General features: G+C 46.7%; 1 protein-coding gene across 4 annotated transcripts in view; it reads right to left on the bottom strand.

The window, feature by feature from the left end:
* Positions 1-18: 18 nt before the first annotated feature.
* LOC129832291 (unconventional myosin-Ic-like) overlaps positions 19-22713 on the bottom strand; it is a 53318-nt gene continuing 30623 nt past the window's right edge. For 2 of the 4 annotated variants that reach the window (XM_055896240.1, XM_055896243.1), the window contains exons 2-32: positions 19725-19880; positions 19408-19523; positions 18239-18437; positions 17645-17725; positions 17204-17383; positions 16359-16457; positions 15555-15668; positions 15264-15335; positions 14972-15091; positions 14434-14507; positions 14218-14323; positions 13422-13502; positions 13132-13223; positions 12615-12709; positions 12384-12430; positions 12114-12194; positions 11367-11472; positions 10189-10306; positions 9812-9925; positions 9431-9507; positions 9248-9316; positions 8334-8418; positions 6360-6519; positions 5408-5491; positions 5148-5241; positions 5012-5067; positions 4549-4684; positions 4248-4318; positions 3902-3999; positions 2895-3052; positions 19-2579 (exon numbers count right to left, since the gene is read on the bottom strand). In XM_055896240.1, the coding sequence (XP_055752215.1) occupies positions 2926-3052; positions 3902-3999; positions 4248-4318; positions 4549-4684; positions 5012-5067; positions 5148-5241; positions 5408-5491; positions 6360-6519; positions 8334-8418; positions 9248-9316; positions 9431-9507; positions 9812-9925; positions 10189-10306; positions 11367-11472; positions 12114-12194; positions 12384-12430; positions 12615-12709; positions 13132-13223; positions 13422-13502; positions 14218-14323; positions 14434-14507; positions 14972-15091; positions 15264-15335; positions 15555-15668; positions 16359-16457; positions 17204-17383; positions 17645-17725; positions 18239-18437; positions 19408-19523; positions 19725-19880 (3108 nt within the window). In that variant the 3' untranslated portion in view covers positions 19-2579; positions 2895-2925. The remainder of the gene's footprint in view (positions 2580-2894; positions 3053-3901; positions 4000-4247; positions 4319-4548; positions 4685-5011; positions 5068-5147; positions 5242-5407; positions 5492-6359; positions 6520-8333; positions 8419-9247; positions 9317-9430; positions 9508-9811; positions 9926-10188; positions 10307-11366; positions 11473-12113; positions 12195-12383; positions 12431-12614; positions 12710-13131; positions 13224-13421; positions 13503-14217; positions 14324-14433; positions 14508-14971; positions 15092-15263; positions 15336-15554; positions 15669-16358; positions 16458-17203; positions 17384-17644; positions 17726-18238; positions 18438-19407; positions 19524-19724; positions 19881-22713) is intronic. The other 2 variants (XM_055896241.1, XM_055896242.1) reach the window with 1 other exon arrangement.

The raw sequence follows: 22713 nt of genomic DNA, 5'->3' as shown, positions 1-22713 counted from the left end.
AGGACCCAGACAGAATAATATAATTTAAAGTTTATTTTGACATTTTATCTTTAGCGTGTTGGTCTAATTCTACATGATGGTGCATACAGAAACTCAGGACTGATAACTTGTGTATTGTAAATGATTAAACATAGGATTTGGTTTGAGACAGGCTTTAAAAAGAAGCTTCTATGACATTTTAAAAAGGAGGAATCAGATTTTCTGGTATATATAGTTTTTACTCTGGAATGAGTGACATCGTCAAGGAGGTATTTGTCACAGAATTCCATACAAAATTGGTTGTATTTCTATTAAACTCAAGGCACATTAGCAACACACCATTTTTGAACAAGTCAAAATGAATGTTACACTTACAAATCCTCACTTGGCTCAAATCTCTTATTAGAGCACAGAACACAATAGCCCGGTCCCAGATCTGTTTGCGCTGTCTGGCATTGGCAAGACAGCACAGACCGATCTGGGACCAGACTCACCAAGCACACATCTTCCACCAGGAAAATAATAACACTTTAATTGACATTTAATCATACAACAGACAATTAACAGACGTTACATCTACTATTGCGTCTTTGGCTAGCGTCAGTGCAGTAGCACACCTTTAATTAGGCATATTGCACCTGTCATACCATTCTTTCACTGGGTTGCCAGCTGTACACAGCTCAGAGGCTTGGTCATAGAAGGAGGAGGATGGGCAAAGCAAGGAAGAAGCAGCGCAGAAATGTGAAGAGTGAAACATTGCTCAGAAAGTCTGCTGGGGAGAGGTGTGTAGATTGAAACTCACATCTATGAACTGTAGTGTCACGTGGGTTATACCAAACACACCTCTAGTTTGTTACAAAGATTTCTAAGTGTTCCTGAGGATGTTCCCGTTGACCCATGTGCTTTCTGTGAAGAACACCCGTGGCTATGATGTATATCCTATGACGTAGGTATTAAAACACCAGGAAGAGTCTCGATTGCATTTAGTGCATTGCATGATGCCTCATCTCTCTTGAAGACCTGTGTTCAGAAGTGCCAATCAAAACATTAAAAGCATGTTGAGAGGGCTGGGCTGTATGTTGTCGATACGCCAGAAACATGAGGCTGTACTGTAGCGTAACACTGTGGATAGATTCTACATCAATATTTAGTGCATTCGTCTGTACTATCGTCCCCGTCACAAAGGATAGCACAAAAATCGTCGTCAGGAAAGTAACTGTAAATGTGTTAAAAGAAGCAGTGAACGTTGTCCTGACTACTACTATAGTCCGACGAGAGCTGCTACACTTACGCAGAGTACGGAAACAGCAGCCTGGAAACGTGACACAAAAGATAAGCAAGTGGACCATAGCGTGATTCCATAAAGCTTCAACTCTAGAGGTCTAACTTGGAGTGAAGTGTGTGTGTGTGTGTGTGTGTGTGTGTGTGTGTGTGTGTGTGTGTGTGTACAGTATGCATGCATCTTTCTCTCTGAATCGTCATCTTCCAGGCCATCCTGAGACATCTGGCTCTAACAGTGGAATCAAGGTCATCCCCAAAGTGTCATTGTTTAATTGGTGTATCAACATATAAATAATCCATTAACAATAACTTAGTAAAGGAGAAAGGCACAATTGTTGGGTGGTAAACAAGAGATAAACGCAAAGACAAAACGGTTTTCTATTCTTTACAACCCCCCTCATTTTCGTTCTCTTGCCTTTTTCCTTTCTCACCTTTTTCTGTATCTCTATTATACATCGTAAAGACCATACACTATGGCGTTTCCATTATAAATCAATTATAAAAACTATTTGCTTCTCACCAAAATGCTTTGGTTTACGCTTTCATTTGGGCTCCTCCATGATATTTACATCAAACAATGATTTAGAGATCTATGGCACTGCACAGACCAAATGTGCTCTACATTCTGGCCAGTATGCTCTGGGTCAAAGGTCACACGCGCACATGACTTTTCTGCTAATATCCCTTCGGATAGAAAACCTCAGAGTATTGTGTCCTAGTCGACACAAGTTTGAAAAAAAATAACTCTTCCTTATGACCTTCTCTACCAAACTCCCTGCTCCTCGATAGCTTATAACAAACCTAGCCTACATACCATCAGCCATGTACGGCATTTCCACTTTAACAAAAGCCTCTGCCCCCAAACAGTTAAGAGTAGTATCAGAGAGGGTGCAAAGTCTACATTACTGAACAGATAAAATATTGTGAAAAAAAGAATGACGGAAAGAAAAAGAAAAAGGAGACCCGATACACCGTCATTGACTGCTTGTCCATGTTCCCAAATTAAGCATAAGTAGTGCAGGAAAAATGCACCAAAACATTGTTATTTCTTGGCTTCATATATAAAATCGTAATATTTCAAATAACAAGTATTAATCCCCAAAATATATAAACATAAATATCAATTAATTAAATCGCTTGACTTTTTCTTAATTGGAAGCACATGCCGTTCCTGTAGCGAGACCTGGCATTTGATTGGCTTAGGCAGAGAAGGGTCTGCGGTTGTGATTGGTGAATAGGAGCGTATTCCAGGAAGGATTTCCTTGGCGTGGTCAGATGATCAGTCATGTCTATCATCTTGAGTTCAGTCGAGGGGCAGTCTGAAATAGTTCAGGGAAGACATCAGAGGTAACCATTACAAATAGGTTAACTTAACCAATCAATCAATGATTGATTAAAGTTATCTTTACAATGTAAACATGCAGAACAAATGGTCTCTACCTGAGATTACACCTACAATGAAAATCTATGTACAGTTTTACAGGGGCGTTAACAAAACTATCATGTCCTGTACGTCACACAACAACAACCTGATTAAAAAGTAAAGTACAGTTATCTTATATAAATACTAGTGCAGGACTCCAATAATGAATCATCTCTGACTCCAATCATGCAGTATTGATGTTCCAACCTACTGTATTAGTCCTGTAGGGGAGGACTGATGCTTTATATCCCTCCGTTATTCCGACTCACCACTGAGAGGTGGCCATTCTTCGCCTTGGCAACCAGCAGCTCGGAGCCAGAAGTGAAGTCTATGATCCCTTCTTTACCTTGGCCCACCGTGAAAGTTATACTGGGAGAGAGAGAGAGAGAGAAGGAAGAGATGAGGTGCAGTTCATTTACAGTAAAAATATATTTTTTTTTTTCCCGCACCTCCCGGGTGGCGCAGTGGTCTAAGGCACTGCATCCCAGAGATTCTGGGTTCGAGTCCAGGCGAGGAGGGCGCACATGGGGCGGCGCACAATTGGCCCAGCATCGTCCGGGTTTGGCCGGCAGGGATATCCTCGTCTCATCGCGCACTAGCGACTCCTGTGGCGGGCCGGGCGCAGTGCACGCTGACCATGTCGCCAGGTGTATGATGTTTCCTCCAACACATTGGTGCGGCTGGCTTCCGGGTTGGATGGGCATTGTGTCAAGAAGCAGTGCGGCTTGGTTGGGTTGTGTTTCGGAAGACGCATGGCTATCGACCTTTGTCTCTCCCGAGTCCGTACGGGAGTTGCAGCGATGAGACAAGACTGTAACTACTACCAACTGGATACCACGAAATTGGGGAGAAAAAAGGGGTGCATTTTTTTGTTGAAAATAAATATATATATTCTAACAAATGAAACTAATCTGATTGCAGATAGTGATGCTGGTGTCTATGAATTAAAATCCAGCTGGTGGTAGAATTCCAATTTAACCCCAGAATGTCGATTGTGCATAGTTTATATTAATACAATCTGACCAGTAAATGTTAGAAACGTAGACCTGTTTTTCAATGAAAGCTGACATGCCGCTGAATAACACAGTACATGGCTTCTCTAGTTCCGGGTCTCAGTATCTACAAATAGCCTATCCAAATTAAGTGATACCTACAAACAGAATGACACGCCATCAAATCCACTATCCGACCGCGGCCCGTTTCAGTGCAACAACTCACCTTCCCTGGTTGATGTTGATGCTGTTGACCTTGTCGGCACAGATGGCCACTTTGGTCAGGGTCTCGATGATGTGGTCACTCTGAAGCACCACATCTCCCTACAGACCAGAGGAGACCGGAGAGGAGTTACAGCTTCACTACTAGCCCGTCCCAGATCTGTTTGCGTTTGGCGTGACAATGACAATAGGTGTTGGCAAGACAGCACAAACTGACCTGGGATCAGGCTACTTCACTGCTACACCTAACAGAGGCATCGGTTAAGTGCGTATTAACCAGTGTCTCATGGGGTTATGGCCATGGGGTTAGGACCATGTTATGCCTAAGACAGCGCTGAGGTCAGCCTCACCTTCTGGTTTTTGTCTTCAGTGGGCACGTGCAGTACGAAGACACCATCACTGAGAGAGCTGACTGAGATACCTGAGGCCAGACAGACACAGACAGAGACAGACACAGAGACAATTGGGAGAACTATGAGCATCACTCAGATCAATTCAGCGTGGCCTCTGTAAGGACCCCTGACAACAGTAACCCTGGGCATGGGGCAATTCTATTTCCATTCAATCAATTTAGGAAGTAAACAGAAATTTCAATTGAAACGGCATTTGACCACCAACCCATCCTCTCCCCCGAACCATGTGACCGCTGACCTTTGAGGGTGGCGTAGTCGATGCGCTGCTTGAGCTTGGCCTCCTCCACGATGACGGCACAGTTGGAGGTGAGCAGCAGCTGCCTTGGTCGTGCCTTGTAGCCCTTCCTGTCGTACTTGGTCACTGGGACTGCATACTGAGGAGTGAGAGGGGGACATTATTGGTGGTGGGGGGGGGGTTGGTATATCTTCAAGGATTTTGTATTTCATTGGACAAGAGGAGAGACCGTAGTAAAGATAGAGGGTGTGTCACAAAGGCAGTGGGCTGGTTTCAAACGTTTGAGCTGTAGGGAACAGCATTAACCGCTAGGCTGGATAAGCCATGCCACAGACAGCATCAGAGTTAAGAATCAGTAACACATGAATATACTGAACTGAGTATATATTAAGACAAGTACACAACCCTACATAAATCCAAAGTAGAGAATCAAAAATGGGCATATTAACACTAGTACTGTACTGACCTTCATATTCTCACTGCCAAGTGACTGCAACACCTTGGGGTTAATCTCCTCTCCATCTGAGGGGAGAGAGAGGCACAGGAAGAATGTTAGGTGTGTGTATATACGTGAATGCATGCGTGTTTATCAAGGCACTTACTGATTCGTGTGCCCATAAAGAGCTTTGGGACACTTTGGGGGTAGTTGTCCTTCTTGTTTTTGAAGATCTCACTGGCCACCATTTTCTGCTCCAACTTCATAGACAGAGAGAATGGACAAACAGTTTGGAGAGAAGTTATATTGGTGAAGTAGAAGACCAACATTTGAAGTTCTGAACTCGTATCGGTGAAGAGCTATGAACACACATTCATTTGTAAGACATATAAAATGTACTACTATACTCTATAATATGCTATATACCTGGTGTTTCCACTCTGGGTTGATCCTCTTGCAGTAGCCCCACACCATGTTCTGCATGTACAGTTTACGTAGCTGTTCCGAAGCCTATTGGACGGAGAATGACTTGTCACGTACCATTTTAACAACTCAAACATGTCATCAAGAAAGATGCCTCAACTCAGACAGAACTATTTCAATGTAGCCTACATCAATGGTTCCAAAATGTTACTAAATGATTCCATAAGTGTTATTTCATAGTTTTGATGTCTTCAATATTATTCTACAATGTAGAAAATAGTAAAAATAAAGAAAAACCCTGGAATGAGTAGGTGTGTCCAAACTTTTGACTGGTACTGTGTGTGTGTGTGTATATATATATATAATTTTATTTACAGGAACTCAGTCTGGCTTTCAACTTGTAATAGTAGAATGCACAAGGTGCAATTTCTAAATTGAGTAGTCATCAGTTTTCCTCTTGTCATGTCAGTCATTGTATACCTCAGAGGGCCATTTATAACTATAAGAAATGTCCAGATCAACTAGCCCATGTCAGCTAACTTTTTTCCCCCTATTTTTTTAGCCCGTAGATTTTGTTGGAACATTTGAGTCACTCAAATATCACATGAATACACATTAGATATGGCAAAATGTATAGAATTGCAAGAAAATTTGCTTTAAAACTGCAACATGTTCTCTGCACCGCATGACAAAATGTGTAGAATTGAAGGAAATAAGCATTAAACCTGCAAAAAGTTCTCCAGGCCAACGAGAGGGCAAAGGGAAACAGTTTGTGTCACAAACAATGCTTGTGCCCAGAGAAACAGACGTGATGGGTGCGCAATGTTCCCCAATGCTGGACGGGGGGGCCTGAGTGAAAAAAGTCTGGGAACCCCTGACCTACATCATAGTACAGTTTAAATGTGATTGAGACAGAACTAGTCAGTAAACAATGTCTCGTGTAATGTTGCGTTACCTCGATAAGGGCGGTCGGTGGCGTGGGCCAGCTCTTGTCCAGGACTGACTTGGGGAGGTTCCTGCGCAGCTTCATCAGGAAGGAGTAGCGCACATAATCCAGGAAGTACTCATTCTCAGGACAGCGCTCATTATGGCGGTAGATGAAGCCCTTGATGAACCTGAGAAGACACAGACAGAGAGCTTTGTAAACACTCCTGCACACATTCGTCAACACATTGATAAGAACTTCTACACATCAACACAACACCGCAAACATCACAGTGGCCCAAAACACATGTGGATGTCGTCTGGGTAAATACTTTCCACAAGTTTCTCCATATGAGTAGAACTCGTGTCAGTAATCCAAGGAAGCCCATTGAGCCGAGAGCAGTGTCACAAGCTAATGAATATTCATGAACTTTCTTTCACCCTCCTAGTTACAGCGGGGAGAACAAGTATTTGATAACCTGCAAAATCGGCAGTGTTTCCTACTTACAAAGCATGTAGAGGTCTGTCATTTTTATCATAGGTACACTTCAACTGTTAGATACGGAATCTAAAACAAAAATCCAGAAAATCACATTGTATGATTTTTAAGTAATTCATTTGCATTTTATTGCATGACATAAGTATTTGATCACCTACCAACCAGTAAGAATTCCGTCTCTCACAGACCTGTTAGTTTTTCTTTAAGAAGCCCTCCTGTTCTCCACTCATTACCTGTATTAACTGCACCTGTTTGAACTCGTTACCTGTATAAAAAGACACCTGTCCACACACTCAAACAGACTCCAACCTCGCCACAATGGCCAAGACCAGAGAGCTGTGTAAGGATATCAGGGATAGAATTGTAGACCTGCACAAGGCTGGGATGGGCTACAGGACAATAGGCAAGCAGCTTGGTGAGAAGGCAACAACTGTTGGCGCAAAATGGAAAATGGGAGAAGTTCAAGATGACGGTCAATCACCCTCGGTCTGGGGCTCCATGCAAGATCTCACCTCGTGGGGCATCAATGATCATGAGGAAGGTGAGGGATCAGCCCAGAACTACACGGCAGGACCTGGTCAATGACCTGAAGAGAGCTGGGACCACAGTCTCAAAGAACACCATTAACACACTACGCCGTCATGGATTAAAATCCTGCAGCGCACGCAAGGTCCCCCTACTCAAGCCAGCGCATGTCCAGGCCCGTCTGAAGTTTGCCAATGACCATCTGGATGATCCAGAGGAGGAATGGGAGAAGGTCATGTGGTCTGATGAGAAAAAAAAAGAGCTTTTTGGTCTAAAAAAACAACCCCAAGAACACCATCCCAACCGTGAAGCATGGAGGTGGAAACATCATTCTTTGGGGATGCTTTTCTGAAAAGGGGACAGGACGACTGCACCGTATTGAGGGGAGGATGGATGGGGCCATGTATCGCGAGATCTTGGAGAGCATTAACGATGGGTCGTGGCTGGGTCTTCCAGCATGACAACGACCCGAAACACACACCCAGGGAAACTAAGGAGTGGCTCCGTAAGAAGCATCTCAAGGTCATGGAGTGGCCTAACCAGTCTCCAGACCTAAACCCAATAGAAAATCTTTGGAGGGAGCTGAAAGTCCATATTGCCCAGCGACAGCCACGAAACCTGAAGAATCTGGAGAAGGTCTGTATGGAAGAGTGGCCCAAAATCCCTACTGCAGTGTGTGCAAACCTGGTCAAGAACTACAGGAAACGTATCATCTCTGTAATTGCAAACAAAGGTTTCTGTACCAAATACTTTATCAAATATTTATGTCATGCAATAAAATGCAAATTAATTACTTAAAAATCATACAATGTGATTTTCTGGATTTTTGTTTTAGATTCCATCTCTCACAGTTGAAGTGTACCTATGATAAAAAATTACAGACCTCTACATGCTTTGTAAGTAGGAAAACCTGCAAAATTGGCAGTGTATCAAATACTTGTTCTCCCAACTAAGTTAAACTCGTGCCCAGTAGAGACCCACCTGCGGATGGTGTTGGCGGCCTGCCTCTTGCGCTGTGCCCTCCTACAGGCCAGGATACCCCTCCACCACGCCTGGACCACCACCGCTGGAGAGGGACGCACAATTTATGAATTGACTTATTATTATTTTATTTATTTTTTAAAATTGTTTATCCCATTTTCTCCCCAATTTTCGTGGATATTCAATCGCTAGTAATTACTACCTTGTCTCATCGCTACAACTCCCGTACGGGCTCGGGAGAGACGAAGGTCGAAAGCCATGCGTCCTCCGAAGCACAACCCAACCAGCCGTACTGCTTCTTAACACAGCGCGCCTCCAACCCGGGAGCCAGCCGCACCAATGTGTCGGAGGAAACACTGTGTACCTGGCCCCCTTGGCTGGCGCGCACTGCGCCCGGCCCGCCACAGGAGTCGCTGGAGCGCGATGAGACAAGGATATCCCTACCGGCCAAACCCTCCCTACCCCGGACGACGCTATGCCAATTGTGCGTCGCCCCACGGACCTCCCGGTTGCGGCCGGCTGCGACAGAGCCTGGGCGCGAACCCAGAGACTCTGGTGGCGCAGTTAGCACTGCGATGCAGTGCCCTAGACCACTGCGCCACCCGGGAGGCCCTTAATTGACTTATTATTTAACCCGAGTTCATTGAGATCCAGCGACGAGAGAATCAAGACCTGGGCCCGTTTGTGTCAAGCGTCTCAGAGTAGCAGTGCTGATCTAGGATCAGGTCCCTTCTGTCCATGCAATCTTATTCATTGTGATGAAAACTGATCTGAAGCCTGCACTCCTACTCTGAGAGGCTTAGTATAACATCCAACTGAACAAGACAAGAGTAATCGAATAGACATGCACAGTGCCTATAGAAGAGCTAAATGCTTGCTGACACGGACGTAGAGGTTAAGAGTAGCCCTCCTACCTGATGATCTGAGTTTGCGATATTTGGTCTTCTGGCTGTAGCCCTTCCAGGATGACTGCAGTTTGCTGGCTGAAGAGAGAAAGACATAGACAAAGATGTTCAGAGGGTTCGGATACTACAGTCCGGAGAGACAGCAGGTGACGGCCGTCAACTAAGACCATGTGATACGTGACTCTCTCTCACCAAGGCTGTGTTTCCTGGTTTCCAGCGCGTCCTCTGTGGCGAACAGGGTCTTTGGAAAACGGATGAAGATTTTGGATCTGTAAAGCAAACGGAGAGCCACTAAGCTGGCAGTGTGCCTTTATACAACACACAGGGGCATTCAGAGTGTGTTCAGCACTGGGAGGGATTTAGTTCAGCCCTGACGAGATAATGGACTTCTGCCTTTCACTGAGAGTAGGCAGAGTTAAAGGATTAGATCAACACAGAGTGGACACTGAACTCGTTAGGGAGATGGGATGTAGATAAACTAATGGGAGATACATGCATGTCACTAGAATTAGCACGCGCGTGTGTGTGTGTGTGTGTACCGTCATGACTGTTTTCACTGGATAAGGGTCTCACCTGCCCAGTTTGTACTCCTCAGGTTTGTAACCCAGGTTTTTGACCAGTGTGGAGACTCCGTCTGCCAGCTTGCCCTGCCAGCTAGGCCAGGTCTCCGGGCAAAGGGACTTATACCTGCCAGGGACAGACAAAACAACACACACTGGTATATTATATGCAAAATATTACATTTAGGTTATATCACTAACTTTGAATAATTGTGGAGATTAGTCAATCACTTACAGGTGTATTCATTTGCTAACATAATTATTTAATCTGCCATTGAATGAACCTATAATGCCAGTGAACTACATTCAAGCCTGATAGAGCCAGGACTAGCTCCGAGCCAGGCAGGACTAGCTCCGAGCCAGGCAGGACTAGCTCCGAGCCATAGTCACCTCTGGAGGAAGGTCTCATAGTGGCGGCGGTAGGCAAAGCCAGCTCTCCTCACGCGGAGGTTCTCCATCAGACCCAGGTACTTCACCTGATGCCTGATGAGAACCTCGTCGAACCGTCCTAGAGGTGAGAGGGAGAGAAACCACATTAGCCTGAGTTACAGTAGTACATAACTGGTGAGATTGCAATACATTTTTATTGACATTTTCCCTTTTTGCTTCTGTTGAATGGTTTGTTGTTACAGTTGTTAGCGGCAACGCGTGATGCTTATTCAAGCAAACCATAAAAACACAATTGATCCGACTTAGTCCCAGAAATGCAGACAATGGACAATAAGGAGGGTAGGAGTGAGGAGAGAAAGAGCAACAGTAGGAAAGACACAGAAGGCCATCTATTGACAAAGGCCAGCTCAATATACTGAGCAACGCAGTGTGAAGTACAGTGCTGCCGTTGATGTCACTGAAAACAATCAAAACGCAAGGTCAGATTTAAGAATCGTAGATACAAGACAGACAAGATATTATTTAAAAAATTATATTGAACTGGCACAGAAAACCTAAGTAAGTGTGATAGCAGCTGGCATAGATAACGGCTGAGAGACAATTTCACACTTTTAAAGTTAGTTTCCCGGCAATTCTACATATTTTGTCATGGGGCTGAGAGAAAAATTGCTGTTTCAAAGCTAATTTCCTGCAATGGCTTATGCCGTGTTCTTATGCTAATCGGAACTACCGGTACTTAAACATATCAAAATCAAATGAGGGCCCCAAGCCATGCCATTTTCAGAATTTTTGATTCTGTCTAGTTTTTATTTTGGTGACTTTTAGTTCTCAGAGATGATCTTATTTAAAAAATATAATAAGACATATTGTCTACATATTTTATACCTGGTTTTAGTCGTTTAAGTTTACACTGAAAGAGTTTTACCATCCCGAAAAATAAACAAACATGTATTCATGCAGCGGTGCGCCACTACTAAATGCATATAGGTGAAACACTGTATTCATTAGTCACCAAACGGAAGCATATGTACTGGAACAAGGAGGGACTACCATGACCAAATCAGAAAAGCTCATTTTAGTTTTCCGTTGAACGTTTTGAAACATTTTGCTCCGGTGTGCCCTAATGAATACGACCCTGTTGACAGCGCGGTGCGAGCAATGCATCGGTTCCTTCCTACCTGCTTGCTTGGCATCGTTGGGCTTGATGCAGCGCACGTACGACGGCTCCTTGGACATCAAGATCTCCATTAACTTCGCCAGGCTGGTCTTGAACTGGGTCGCTGCCTAGAGGCAGAGACAGAAACAAAGAAAGAGAAAGAGAGTGAGCACCGAACGAGGGATGTAGAGAGGAGAGGTGCAGGAAGAGGAGAGGAGCAGAAAGGACGGCTGCTGGTTGGACTGAGGCCGAGACTGGACAGAACACAGGTCCCAGTGTGACGTGACAGGGTTGGGGGCAGTGACAGGGTTGGGGGCAGTGACAGAGAGAGAGAGAGCGCTTCTCGTCAACAATGAACACAATCAGTCAACGGACTCGACACCAGCGACCCACAACCAATGGGCCTCCACTGTGTGTGTGTGTGTGTGTGTGTGTGTGTGTGTGTGTGTGTGTGTGTGTGTGTGTGTGTGTGTGTGTGTGTGTGGAGGGCAACCAAGTGTCAGGGCATTCCTGAGTGTGTGAGCAGGGAGCAGAGATTCCCCTGTCACTCACTCTACCCTTCAGTGTGGCGGGAGGAAGATCCACAGAATATAAATAAGTGGCTGTTTGTAAGTGTGTATGAGACAGGACATGTATATATAAGTCTGTGATTGTGCATCAGTGTATGCTTTGGGGTACATTGCAGACATGCATGTATTGGTGCGTGCCCATGGGCGTACCTATGACCTTTGCCCTCTGAGTGGTACTACAGGGTAATGGCTGTTCTCACCGTCTCAGGTCTCTTGCTGTCCTTCAGCTCCGCCCGGTCAAAGCACTGGGTCAGAATCTTATTATCAGACATACACATGACCTGTGGATGGACAACGCACAGAGAATGAATACAACTCACCTACGACTAGAACTACCACACTGTTCTACAAACTCACACACACAGTGTAAGACAGAGGCAGAGAGAGTCGACATAAGTAACAACACAATCTCAGATCATCCATCTACCATCTAAATCCTTTCCCCTTTTGGCCTGAATTCTCCCTCTCACCTCTTTCAAGTTCCTGAAGAGGAGGTCATTGTTCTTGTCCAGGAAGCCTAGAGGGGGAAGAGAGAGAGTAAGATCACATGCACTCCAAGTAATGTTGGGGGAAAGAATGATTACACACACAGTGACAGACCACTTCAAGAACTACAGGAACATCCTTCCTCTGGTCTTCTCCCTCTCGCTTCCCCATAACAATTGAGACTGCTGCTGCTCCACACACACACACACACACACCGTTGACATTGTAGTTGACCTCTCCAGCGTAGTGCAGCAGTCTGAACTCCTCTCGGCCCATCACCTTCCGGGTCTTTCCGTCGGCCAGCTTGTGACTAGGAGGAACACATCAACAACAAGTGACTATTCGTCAGGGCACACCATAGACCCCGTAGCAAAACATTTTGCAACAGAAAACAAAAACAAGCTTTTCTTATTAAAACACTTTCAGGACATGCCTCCCGGTTTCAACCTGTTTTCTTCCATTTGGTACCTAATGAACACGACTTATGTTTACAACGGACTAATGGGAGGAGTTCTCCTTTAACTTGTGTGCATTTTGTTCCCAACAGATATCTTGTTTTTAATAGTTATGCACTACTGCAGACCAAGCATTACAACTTTGTTGATTCATGTATTGTCTACGGGCTTCTGTGTCCTGACAAAGTCAACTGACAGCCAGCTCTCACGACATCTCCTGTTGCTCTGTTAGCAGAGGGAGGTTTGTACGCGTGCGCTCGTATGTGCGTAGACTCACGTTGTCAAGTGGGCGTGGCCTCCCACAGTATTCTCCAACTTCTCCAGGAAGGTGAGGTCACTGGCGTCCCCTGGCCTCAGGCACTCCTCATCCTGACAGAGAGAAAATGAAAGAGAGAAAATGAAAGGGAGAGAGAGAAAGAGAGAATGAAAGAGAGAGAAATACATTAGATGGACAGTTGACTGTGACAGTAGGACATACCAGACGCAGAGGGGCCAAGAGGCGAGAGAAAGGGGAAAGGTCAACTTGAAAAGCTCAGGGTTACATTAAAGACTGAAACGGATTCTCACCAGAATGGAGATGATGCCTTTGAACTTCTCCTCCACCAGATCACAGATGATCTTGTTGTTGAAATACTGCACAGGCTCCCACTGTGAGACAGCAAGGAACACAACGGCATATTTTAAATCGCTTGTCTAGAAGACGGGAACAACCGTTTGAACGGTTGTAAAACGAAACATTGACAGAATGCTGAGAATCCGGGACAAGGAGGACATTCTGAACCCACACACTATGCATACGGTCAAACAAACCTTCCTGGCTGTTTGCTCCCGCACACAGTTCACTGTCACTTTATTAACAGGTTTACCACCACATTATCATCATCACAAACGCAGCCCACATTCCACGTTGTACAATAACGTCCCCTTTGACGAATGACTGACTGGATATGAATCGCTCTCCCTCATGGGCCCGTATTCACAAAGCGTCTCAGTAAGAGTGCTGATGTATGACCAGGCCCCCCCTTTTCATATATTCTCAGTCATTATGATCTTAAAGCCTAAACTGATCCTAGATCAGCAGCACTCCTGTTCTGAGATTCTTTGGCAACACGGGCCCTGAACCGTAGTGGAGCGGGCAACCAATCACCGTGTAGACAGTCATACAGAGCCGATAGGGAGAAGGTGGAAGGATAGGACGGGACAGAAGAGAGGTAGAGGGGAGTGGTAAAGGGAGAATGAAAAGATGGAGGAGTGCAGTAGAGGGAAGGGAAGGTCCCTCCAAGACGGATAGAAGCAGAGGCGGAGGGCTGAGAAGGGATGGAGAACGAGATGGCCTGATAGGAGAAAGAGAGAGCAGTCTCACCGTGATTCCCTCTGCTTCGTACTCATCCTGCTCGGACTTGAGGGTGAGCTCGATGAAGAGCTGCTGCAGCTTCTCGTTACAGTAGTTAATGCAGAACTGCTCAAAACTGCGACACGTACACACGATTACAGATGAACCGTAAAATGACAGTAAATGGTAAACGCTGTCGAAAATACAACGGATTGTGGGAAAATAAGTTCTATATTCCTCTGATACCTGTTGTGCTGGAAGACTTCAAAACCATAGATATCCAGGAGGCCAATGACTGAAGCGTTCTTATAAGTCTCATCCTAGAAGAAGAAATGACAGCTTTCATGTAGGAGCATTCGTAAACATCTCGTAAACCGTGTAAGCCAACAGACTCATCATTTGTTAACATGCATACCTAAATACAGCATGATAAGCACTGCCGAATGACAAACTCACAACAGACATGGACTAGACGCATTACGGTTAGAGAGTACCTCACAGCTCAAATATGCACTGACCTAATCCCCATCAGACAATAGCCTGTACAGAAAAGCAGTGCAGTTGAATTAGCGTTACTGCTCTGACGTAGTATTACAACACATCCACAAGAGGGAGTCCTACCGCCACGGTCTATGAAATGGCCAGCTAATAAGTCAAAAGTGCAGGCTGACAAGAGAGGCAGAAGACTGTGGTAGATATAGGGATATCATTCCAACGGAGGGGGGGGGGGGGTCAGAGGTGAACGGGGCGTTAGTTCACCTGTGTGTGTGTGTTTGTGTGTTACCTTGTAAGCCAGGGAGACGTTGATCTTGTTGACGAGCCAGGTGAAGGTGCGGCCGTACACGGCCTTAGACAGGGCGTCCCGGGCCGACGCCGCCTGCTCCAGGTTCAGAGGGCTCTTTAGCTGGAGGACGCACACACAGATCAGACACGGACACACACAGAGAACAATGGAAACAGTCCTTCCACAATTCCTCACCTGCCGAGGTACCGAGGAGCCGTTCTATGTTGACTATAGAACATTTCTCACAGAGCGTAATATAAAGAGCACCAACGTAGAGAAGGTTCCAGCCTACCTCTTCCCCTTTGGCGATGATCGTTTTGTGCGTTAGTGCCTCTTTCAGGACCAAGCCATCCACACCCAGTAACTGCAAAACGTCAACAACAACAAACATCAACACACATCCAAATTCATTCAACACCAGCGTCAATGTTATCCATCCTACTGAGACAATGAGTAGTGAAAGTGCGGCGCTAGGAAGAGAGTAATGTGTTGTGACTGAGTATTGACACGGTACACGATTGACTGAGTGTAGTACGAGTAGTGTTTCCGTGGGTACACCGTTGGAAGGGGGGAGAGGTCATACCCTCGCCAGGTATTTGATCTGTGTGTCTGTAGTGATGTAGGCATTGCCGCTGTCCTCTCCGCCATACTGAATGTTGCCCAAGTGAAGAACACTGGCAATAATGTTTAACAGCTCCTAGGGAGAGACGAGAGGAGAGAGATAGAGAGAGAGAGAAGCCATGTGAAGATTAGACATGATAAGATTACACACATTTTATTGCGATGTGCTAAAAGACAACGCTATCTTGATGGCTGAAAGAATTAGATTAGGCTTTTTGAAATATAATTGATCTAAAAGGGGGCCAACCATCCTCCGCCCACATGCAAGCATATAGTGAAGTTGGCCTTGTGTGTGTGTGTGTGTGTGTGTGTGTGTGTGTGTGTGTGTGTGTGTGCGTGCGTGCGTGTCAGTACTGTATACAATAGATAACCACCTGCTCTCTCCCCTTTCTGAACTGATACACACTGAGCTCTGGCCACAAGCCCAGACTACAGTCAGGAAAATGCAAGAGACACTCCCACAAAGCACAAAATCAGCTCTCTCATCACACCCACACCCTCTCTTCACCCCCTGTAAGATAAGATCACTTTATTGGTCAATATAGACAGTCACACAACCGGACTATATGCACAAGACCGCAGCACAAAAAGGGGCATACAGCATGCCACTGAACAACTACAGTAGCAAAACAGAGGGTGGAACCCAAAGCACAGACGTGATTGGTCAGACAGTCAAACGGAATAAGTACTCAGTAGTAGTATTCCAGGTAACCGACGACACACTACCTCAGTGGCTGACGTCACGGTGGCAATAACAGGTTCTTACCTCCACCTCGTCCTCGTTGAAGCCGATGACAGACAGAGCCTTCCTCACCACCTTCCAGTCGCTGCGGTCGTTGATGGAGCTCACCTTGGGACAGTTCCCCTGAGAGACCCAAAAACACCACATTGCTACATCGCAAGTAAAAACTTCCCTCAACAAAGCAGCCAACCGCTGAATCGGTGTTAGAAACAGAAGACAGACGCTCGTGTTAGTAAGACAAGTACAAAAGAAAGGTGCGAAGTTAAAACAAAACATCCACCAAGGTGAAGGTGAAGAGATTTCCATTTTTTTTTGAGACAGGCAGTTTCATGTTTTGCATGGTTTCTCTCCACAGGCTGTGCACGTATGCGTACTAAATTGTAGATTCAGCAAACACAGACACACATGTGCACATCACATACTGAACACTCACACACACGTTCATTGGCTGACTAAATTAGGTGCGGACGTGTGTGTGTGTGTTTTTGCAGAAGTCTTGTAGGTCTCAGTGGGGGAGTGAGGAGGGATAGTCATCTCCTTCACCTGAGCGCGTCTCTATAGCAGCACTAATAACACACTGGGTCCATTAAGCAGACTCCCACTGGGCTAGAGACAACACGAGAGAGAACGTCGGTGAGAGAGCGATGGATGAGAGAGAGAGAGGGAATGAGAGAGAGCGAGAGAAGGCAGGGATAACTGCAGCCACAGGCACACCTCTTCCTGCCCTAAAGGAGAGGCTTGGGGATAAATCTCAAATTCCACACGATTGCATGACTTTTGACCTGAGCCCCAAACAGCTGGACAGACTCTGGTCCAAAAGTGAACCGTGTCCAGACCCAACCATAGAGCAAAGCTCTGGTGTCCCCCACCTTGACGAGGTACTGGTACTGCTGGGGGTTCCTCTCCAGGCCCAGGCGCCGCAGCAGATCCTCCTCACCCCCCTCAATCAGCTGGTAGAAGATGTGGAAGTTCCTCTCGCCGTGGTTCTGGTGCACCACCCGTGACTTCTCCAGCAGGTAGTTGAGGATGTGGCCCCCCACCGGTGCACCCTGCCGGCGGGAGAGAGGGAACCGGGGAGAGGGGGAGGAAGAGGAGGAGAGGGTGGTGATGCAAGGATACTGAGACAGACACAGGGCCACATGCAGGTGTACACGTCCCCAGGAAACGAACGCGCCCCATGGACAGTACAGTAACGTAGGAGTGGAAAAATAAACATATTGTACAAGTTAATATGGAAGGACTGGCAGTGGTTATATACTGGTATCCACCTTACCGGAACATACTCTGTCATTGTGTGTGTGACCACTCACCTTGAAGTCAAACTGGATGTCCATGTATTTGCCAAAGCGGCTGGAGTTGTCGTTGCGCAACGTTTTGGCGTTTCCAAAAGCCTGGGAAGGAAGAGAGGGAGGCAGAGAGGAGTGAGGCAGAGAATAAAAGAGGGGAGGTCCACAAAGAAAGGAGAAAAGAGTGGGAGACAGGAGAGAGGACGGAGAGGGTGAGATGGGAGAGGGGGAGGAGGTAGACAGATGTGTTAAAGTGAGGTCAGACAGTCGGGTGTGTTGTGCTGTGGCTGAGACACGGGGCTAGAATACAGGGCAGGCAGTCAATCTGGATCGCTCTGTTCTGCTGTGATCCTAACACACCTTCTCCCCGTCTGTCTGTCTGTCTGTACTGCTCTGCTGTGATCGTAACACACCTGCTCCCCATTGGTCTGTACGCCACTAGCCCAGCCAACACACCACAGCTCAACACAGTACACTTCATGAGTAGAGACCCCCGCTCACACTCCAGGAGAGGCCACACATACACACACAGAAATATGACATTTTGTTTTAGACTGGACCAAGCCAGGCACATGCAACGGCTAACGGATGACGTGGAACCCCCCCCCCGGCGTTCACCTCTAGGACAGGGTTGGACTGCAGCAGGCGGTCCTTGACCGTCTCCACCTGGTCGCTGGCGGGACAGGTCACAGCGTAGTACTGCAGGATCTTCTTTGAGGCCTCCGTCTTGCCGGCACCGCTCTCCCCCGAGATGAGGATGCACTGGTCCTTACGCTCCGTCCGCATGGACCGGTAGGAGTTGTCAGACACCGCGTAGCTGGAAGGAGGGAAGAGAGAGAGAGCATGAGTCAGTGAAGTACCGTAGAGGAGGAAGAACTGTGCAGATACAAAAAGTTTGGATTCGTTTTTTAATTATTTTGTCTATATATTGTTTTTATTGTCCGCACCATTTCACCAGGTCCATGCAAATGTACCTGGTGAATAAAGATGATTCTACCCTTTTAAATAAGATCCCATTTGGTAGGTGTGGTAGTCACACGGTAAGTGAGATATGACGGTCCTGTTATGATGACTCATTTTCACCAGGCTCCATGTTTATTCAGCCTGTTTTGCCACATGACAGGGGTGTGGATTCAGAGGGGTGGGGTTAAATGTGGGAGACACATTTAGGTTGAGTGCATTCAGTTGTGCAACTGACTAGGTATCCCTCTTTCCCCTTCCCTTGAAACATAGAATTGAGATAACGTTAGCGCCAACCCCTCGATAAGAACCCTATCAGTCACCACCTGAAAGCCCCGGGAGAGGGTGGGTGGGGGTCAGGCAAATCTCCTCCTAGGAGGAACGCTCCTCTGGTACCACCTTGCACCATCCCCCCAGCCCTCCTCCCCGTCGCCAATTCATCTCTGTCCCTCCTCCGTATTCCCTCTCTTCCCAAAACACCCCCCCCCCCCTTCAGACAGACAGAAAACATTTGGCTACATGGTTGAGTAGAACAGGAAAAAACACAGAGTCGAGGAGCAGCGAAGCCGGGAACGTTGAGCGCATGGAGAGCTCTCCAATAATACAGTCCATTGTTCGTCCGTGTCAGAGAGTCAGAGGAACCGGCCAGGAAATCCCTCTTCGCCCAACAACTCAACACAAACAGGCTCAACGTAACGTATGCTGAGCAGACACTCTGAAAACCCTCCGTTACATAACCGTTAGTCCACGACTGAGTCAACTGGGATGGGAGAGGAGGAGAAGGTGGAGAGATGGTGGGTTGGGATACCCGGGTTCAGGTTACTCACATGTGGGGAGAGACCTCGTAGAAGTTGACGCCTCGGTAGCGCTCCATGTGGTTCTTGGTGTAGATCTCCAGATCCTTGTAGGGGTTCACCGACACCAGGACTGAGCCGATGTACGTCTGAGAGAGACCAAGAGAAACTTCATGGTGTCTGAGGTGACAACACAGTGGGGGAAAACGCTGGGCTGCATCTACACGTACACAATTTTTGATTTCTTTCAGCAGGCACAAATTCATTAGGTCAGCAACATGTTATGCAACGGAACACAAACAAACAAGCGTTGACCCAGAAGGTGAGAGTAATTGGGGTAGGCGCCTTACATAGATGAGGTTCTCCTTGAAGCGCTTGCGGAGGTTCTCGATGAAGGCCGCCTCGCTGGTGTGGTTCTCCAGCAGGACAAAGTCCTGTACACCCACCCGGTCCCTGGCCGTCAGGGCACTCTCCATGGTGATCCGCACCCCGTCACTCCCCACAGCCTGGAGGGAGGGGAGAGGGAGAAGGAGGTTAGCAATAGGAAGCAATTATATAAATTGGTAAGGCAAAGAGACATTCCAAGCAGACCCTGGATAAGTTGAAATCAACATTGCGCGTGAGCATCTCTCAATGTGCTCATTTATGCCTGACAAGCGCTCAGAACAGCCCCGGAATCTAGCAACGCACCTCAATCTAGCAACGCACCTCAATCTAGCAACGCACCTCAATCTAGCAACGCACCTCAATCTAGCAACGCACCTCAATCTAGCAACGCACCTCAATCTAGCAACGCACCTCAATCTAGCAACGCACCTCAATCTAGCAACGTACCTCAATCTAGCAACGCACCTCAATCTAGCAACGCACCTCAATCTAGCAACGCACCTCAATCTAGCAACGCACCTCAATCTAGCAACGCACCTCAATCTAGCAACGCACCTCAATCTAGCAACGCACCTCAATCTAGCAACGCACCTCAATCTAGCAACGCACCTCAATCTAGCAACGCACCTCAATCTAGCAACGTACCTCAATCTAGCAACGCACCTCAATCTAGCAACGCACCTCAATCTAGCAACGCACCTCAATCTAGCAACGTACCTCAATCTAGCAACGCACCTCAATCTAGCAACGCACCTCAATCTAGCAACGCACCTCAATCTAGCAACGCACCTCAATCTAGCAACGCACCTCAATCTAGCAACGCACCTCAATCTAGCAACGCACCTCAATCTAGCAACGCACCTCAATCTAGCAACGTACCTCAATCTAGCAACGTACCTCAATCTAGCAACGTACCTCAAGACACACACTATGACACTTAACGCTTCACAAAAAAGGTACCCATTTCCGTTCAAAAATATGACAAAGAATAGTTGGCGCAAGAGCCTTCTCCCCCCCACATTCAATAACATACACAGACAGAAAGTGATTGTAGAAAGTGGAGTTTTGCAGCGTTCCACACCAAAGAGCCCTCCTTAGAAAACAACTCATTTTGTAAGCCTACGCAAGCTACAACTAGAAGCGGAGGAAAACCAAACCCCGAAAGAAAAAAGTTAACACTTCAACCAAAGTCTTTAAAAAGGCCCCACCCAAGCTAAAATCCCCAGTCAAAAAATAAAACACCTAACTTACATCCTTCAGCTTGTCAATGCGTTTGCCCAGAAACCTGTTTTCTACGATGGAGACTTGAGTTTTACGCACCAGATCGCGAATGTTACCTAGATCCATGGCTCACTAAACAGTAGAGTCACTATCACTATACAGTACCACACAGATCTGTCACCACGCTCTGGACGCATCAACGAGGCAGGGAACGCACCGATGATTATGCCAGCACACACACACGGGTCCACACACAAATGTTCATTGCCATACACACACACACACACACACACACACACACACACACACACACACGCCACAGAGCAGCTGCATGTGTTGTTGTTGCGTTATTGACACAGTAGGGCCTTGGCTCAGGGGATGGAGAGGGGTGCTCCTCCTCCTAATTAAGGGCTAGGTGAGGCAGCTGTGGACAAGACGGCCTGTATCACAGAGGACAAAAACACACACACACAGAGAGAGAGAGAGACAGAGGAAACAGACAGAGATGAAACGGACAGAACACGCAAGTGTAGCGGAGACTGGAGAGGAACGTGTGGTGCCAGGAAACGATTCCATTCCTTATCCATCGCCATCACTGTACTCCCCCCAACGTCCTAAAAACAACTCCCTGCTTCACACGGTACCCTACCCTGCTCCCCGCTCATTCTTCTCCCTCATCTCTCCTTCCATCCGCCCTCACCTTTATGCAACAGGGAGCTATAACGAGAGATGGCAGAAGAGATGACAGTGAAGTAGTCCCAATAGTTCACACAAATGGCACCTTGCTCCCTACATTAGTGCACAACTTTTGACTAGGTCCCATAGGGCTCTGGTTAGAAGTAGTGCACTGTAGGGAATACGGTGCCAATTGTGCCGCAACCCTGGTCGTTAAGGGCTCTACACAGTCTATGCAAAACGGAGCAGACGGAGGTCCATTTGCCTTCCATGAATGCAGCCGCACAAACATACGTAGAACTTCCTAAAGAGAGAGGCAAACGGACCTCTATCCGGCTCCATTCGCATAGACTGCGTAGAGCCCTTCAGACTTTAATGCTAATGAATTGCCTCGGCTTGAGGAGACTCCGCACACCAACACCTAATTACAACATTTCATGTTGTTTTGTTTTATGACTTAATGGCGGGTGAGTTGTTCAGCTAGAATAACTAACGTGATCCTCCTGTTGCAGGAGAACGTTCCTGCAATGCAGTATATTTGAAGTTTAAAAAGACTTCTGAAGTTCGGAATTTCCACTTTGAAATTTAAGACTCGATTTTCCCTTACGAAAGATGTATCAACCCTTGCAAAAATGTCCATTAATTATAACCACAAACCTGTTGCTGCAGGTTTATTTTCCTGCTGTAGCAAACTGGCTCAAATTAAGATGCAACATCTGTAATCTTTACAGGGTGTTGACTCAAGCTTTCACACCAGCCTCTTTAACTCACACTGTATCCCTCCGAGGATCTTTAGGTAGTTTGTGGTCGTCACCACCACCCCTCCATCTCCTTTCTCTCCTCCACCATCCCCCCTTCAAGTCGTAGGCCCGTATTCACAGCCCCAGAGTAGGAGGGCTGATCTAGAATACGTTCTGCCTTTTCAGATCATAACGAATGGTATGGAGAGGGGTGACCCGATTCTAAAGCAGCACTTCCGACTCAGAGGCTTTTGGAATACGGGCCCTGAGTGTTGGTGGGCTATCGTTTCACACGGCCAGAGGAACAAAGAACCTG

The sequence above is a fragment of the Salvelinus fontinalis genome, chromosome 33, assembly GCF_029448725.1.
Source record: "Salvelinus fontinalis isolate EN_2023a chromosome 33, ASM2944872v1, whole genome shotgun sequence".
Classification (NCBI taxonomy): domain Eukaryota; kingdom Metazoa; phylum Chordata; class Actinopteri; order Salmoniformes; family Salmonidae; genus Salvelinus; species Salvelinus fontinalis.
The sequence above is the reverse complement of the archived record's forward strand: the minus strand, read 5'-3'. Positions and strand labels throughout refer to the sequence as shown.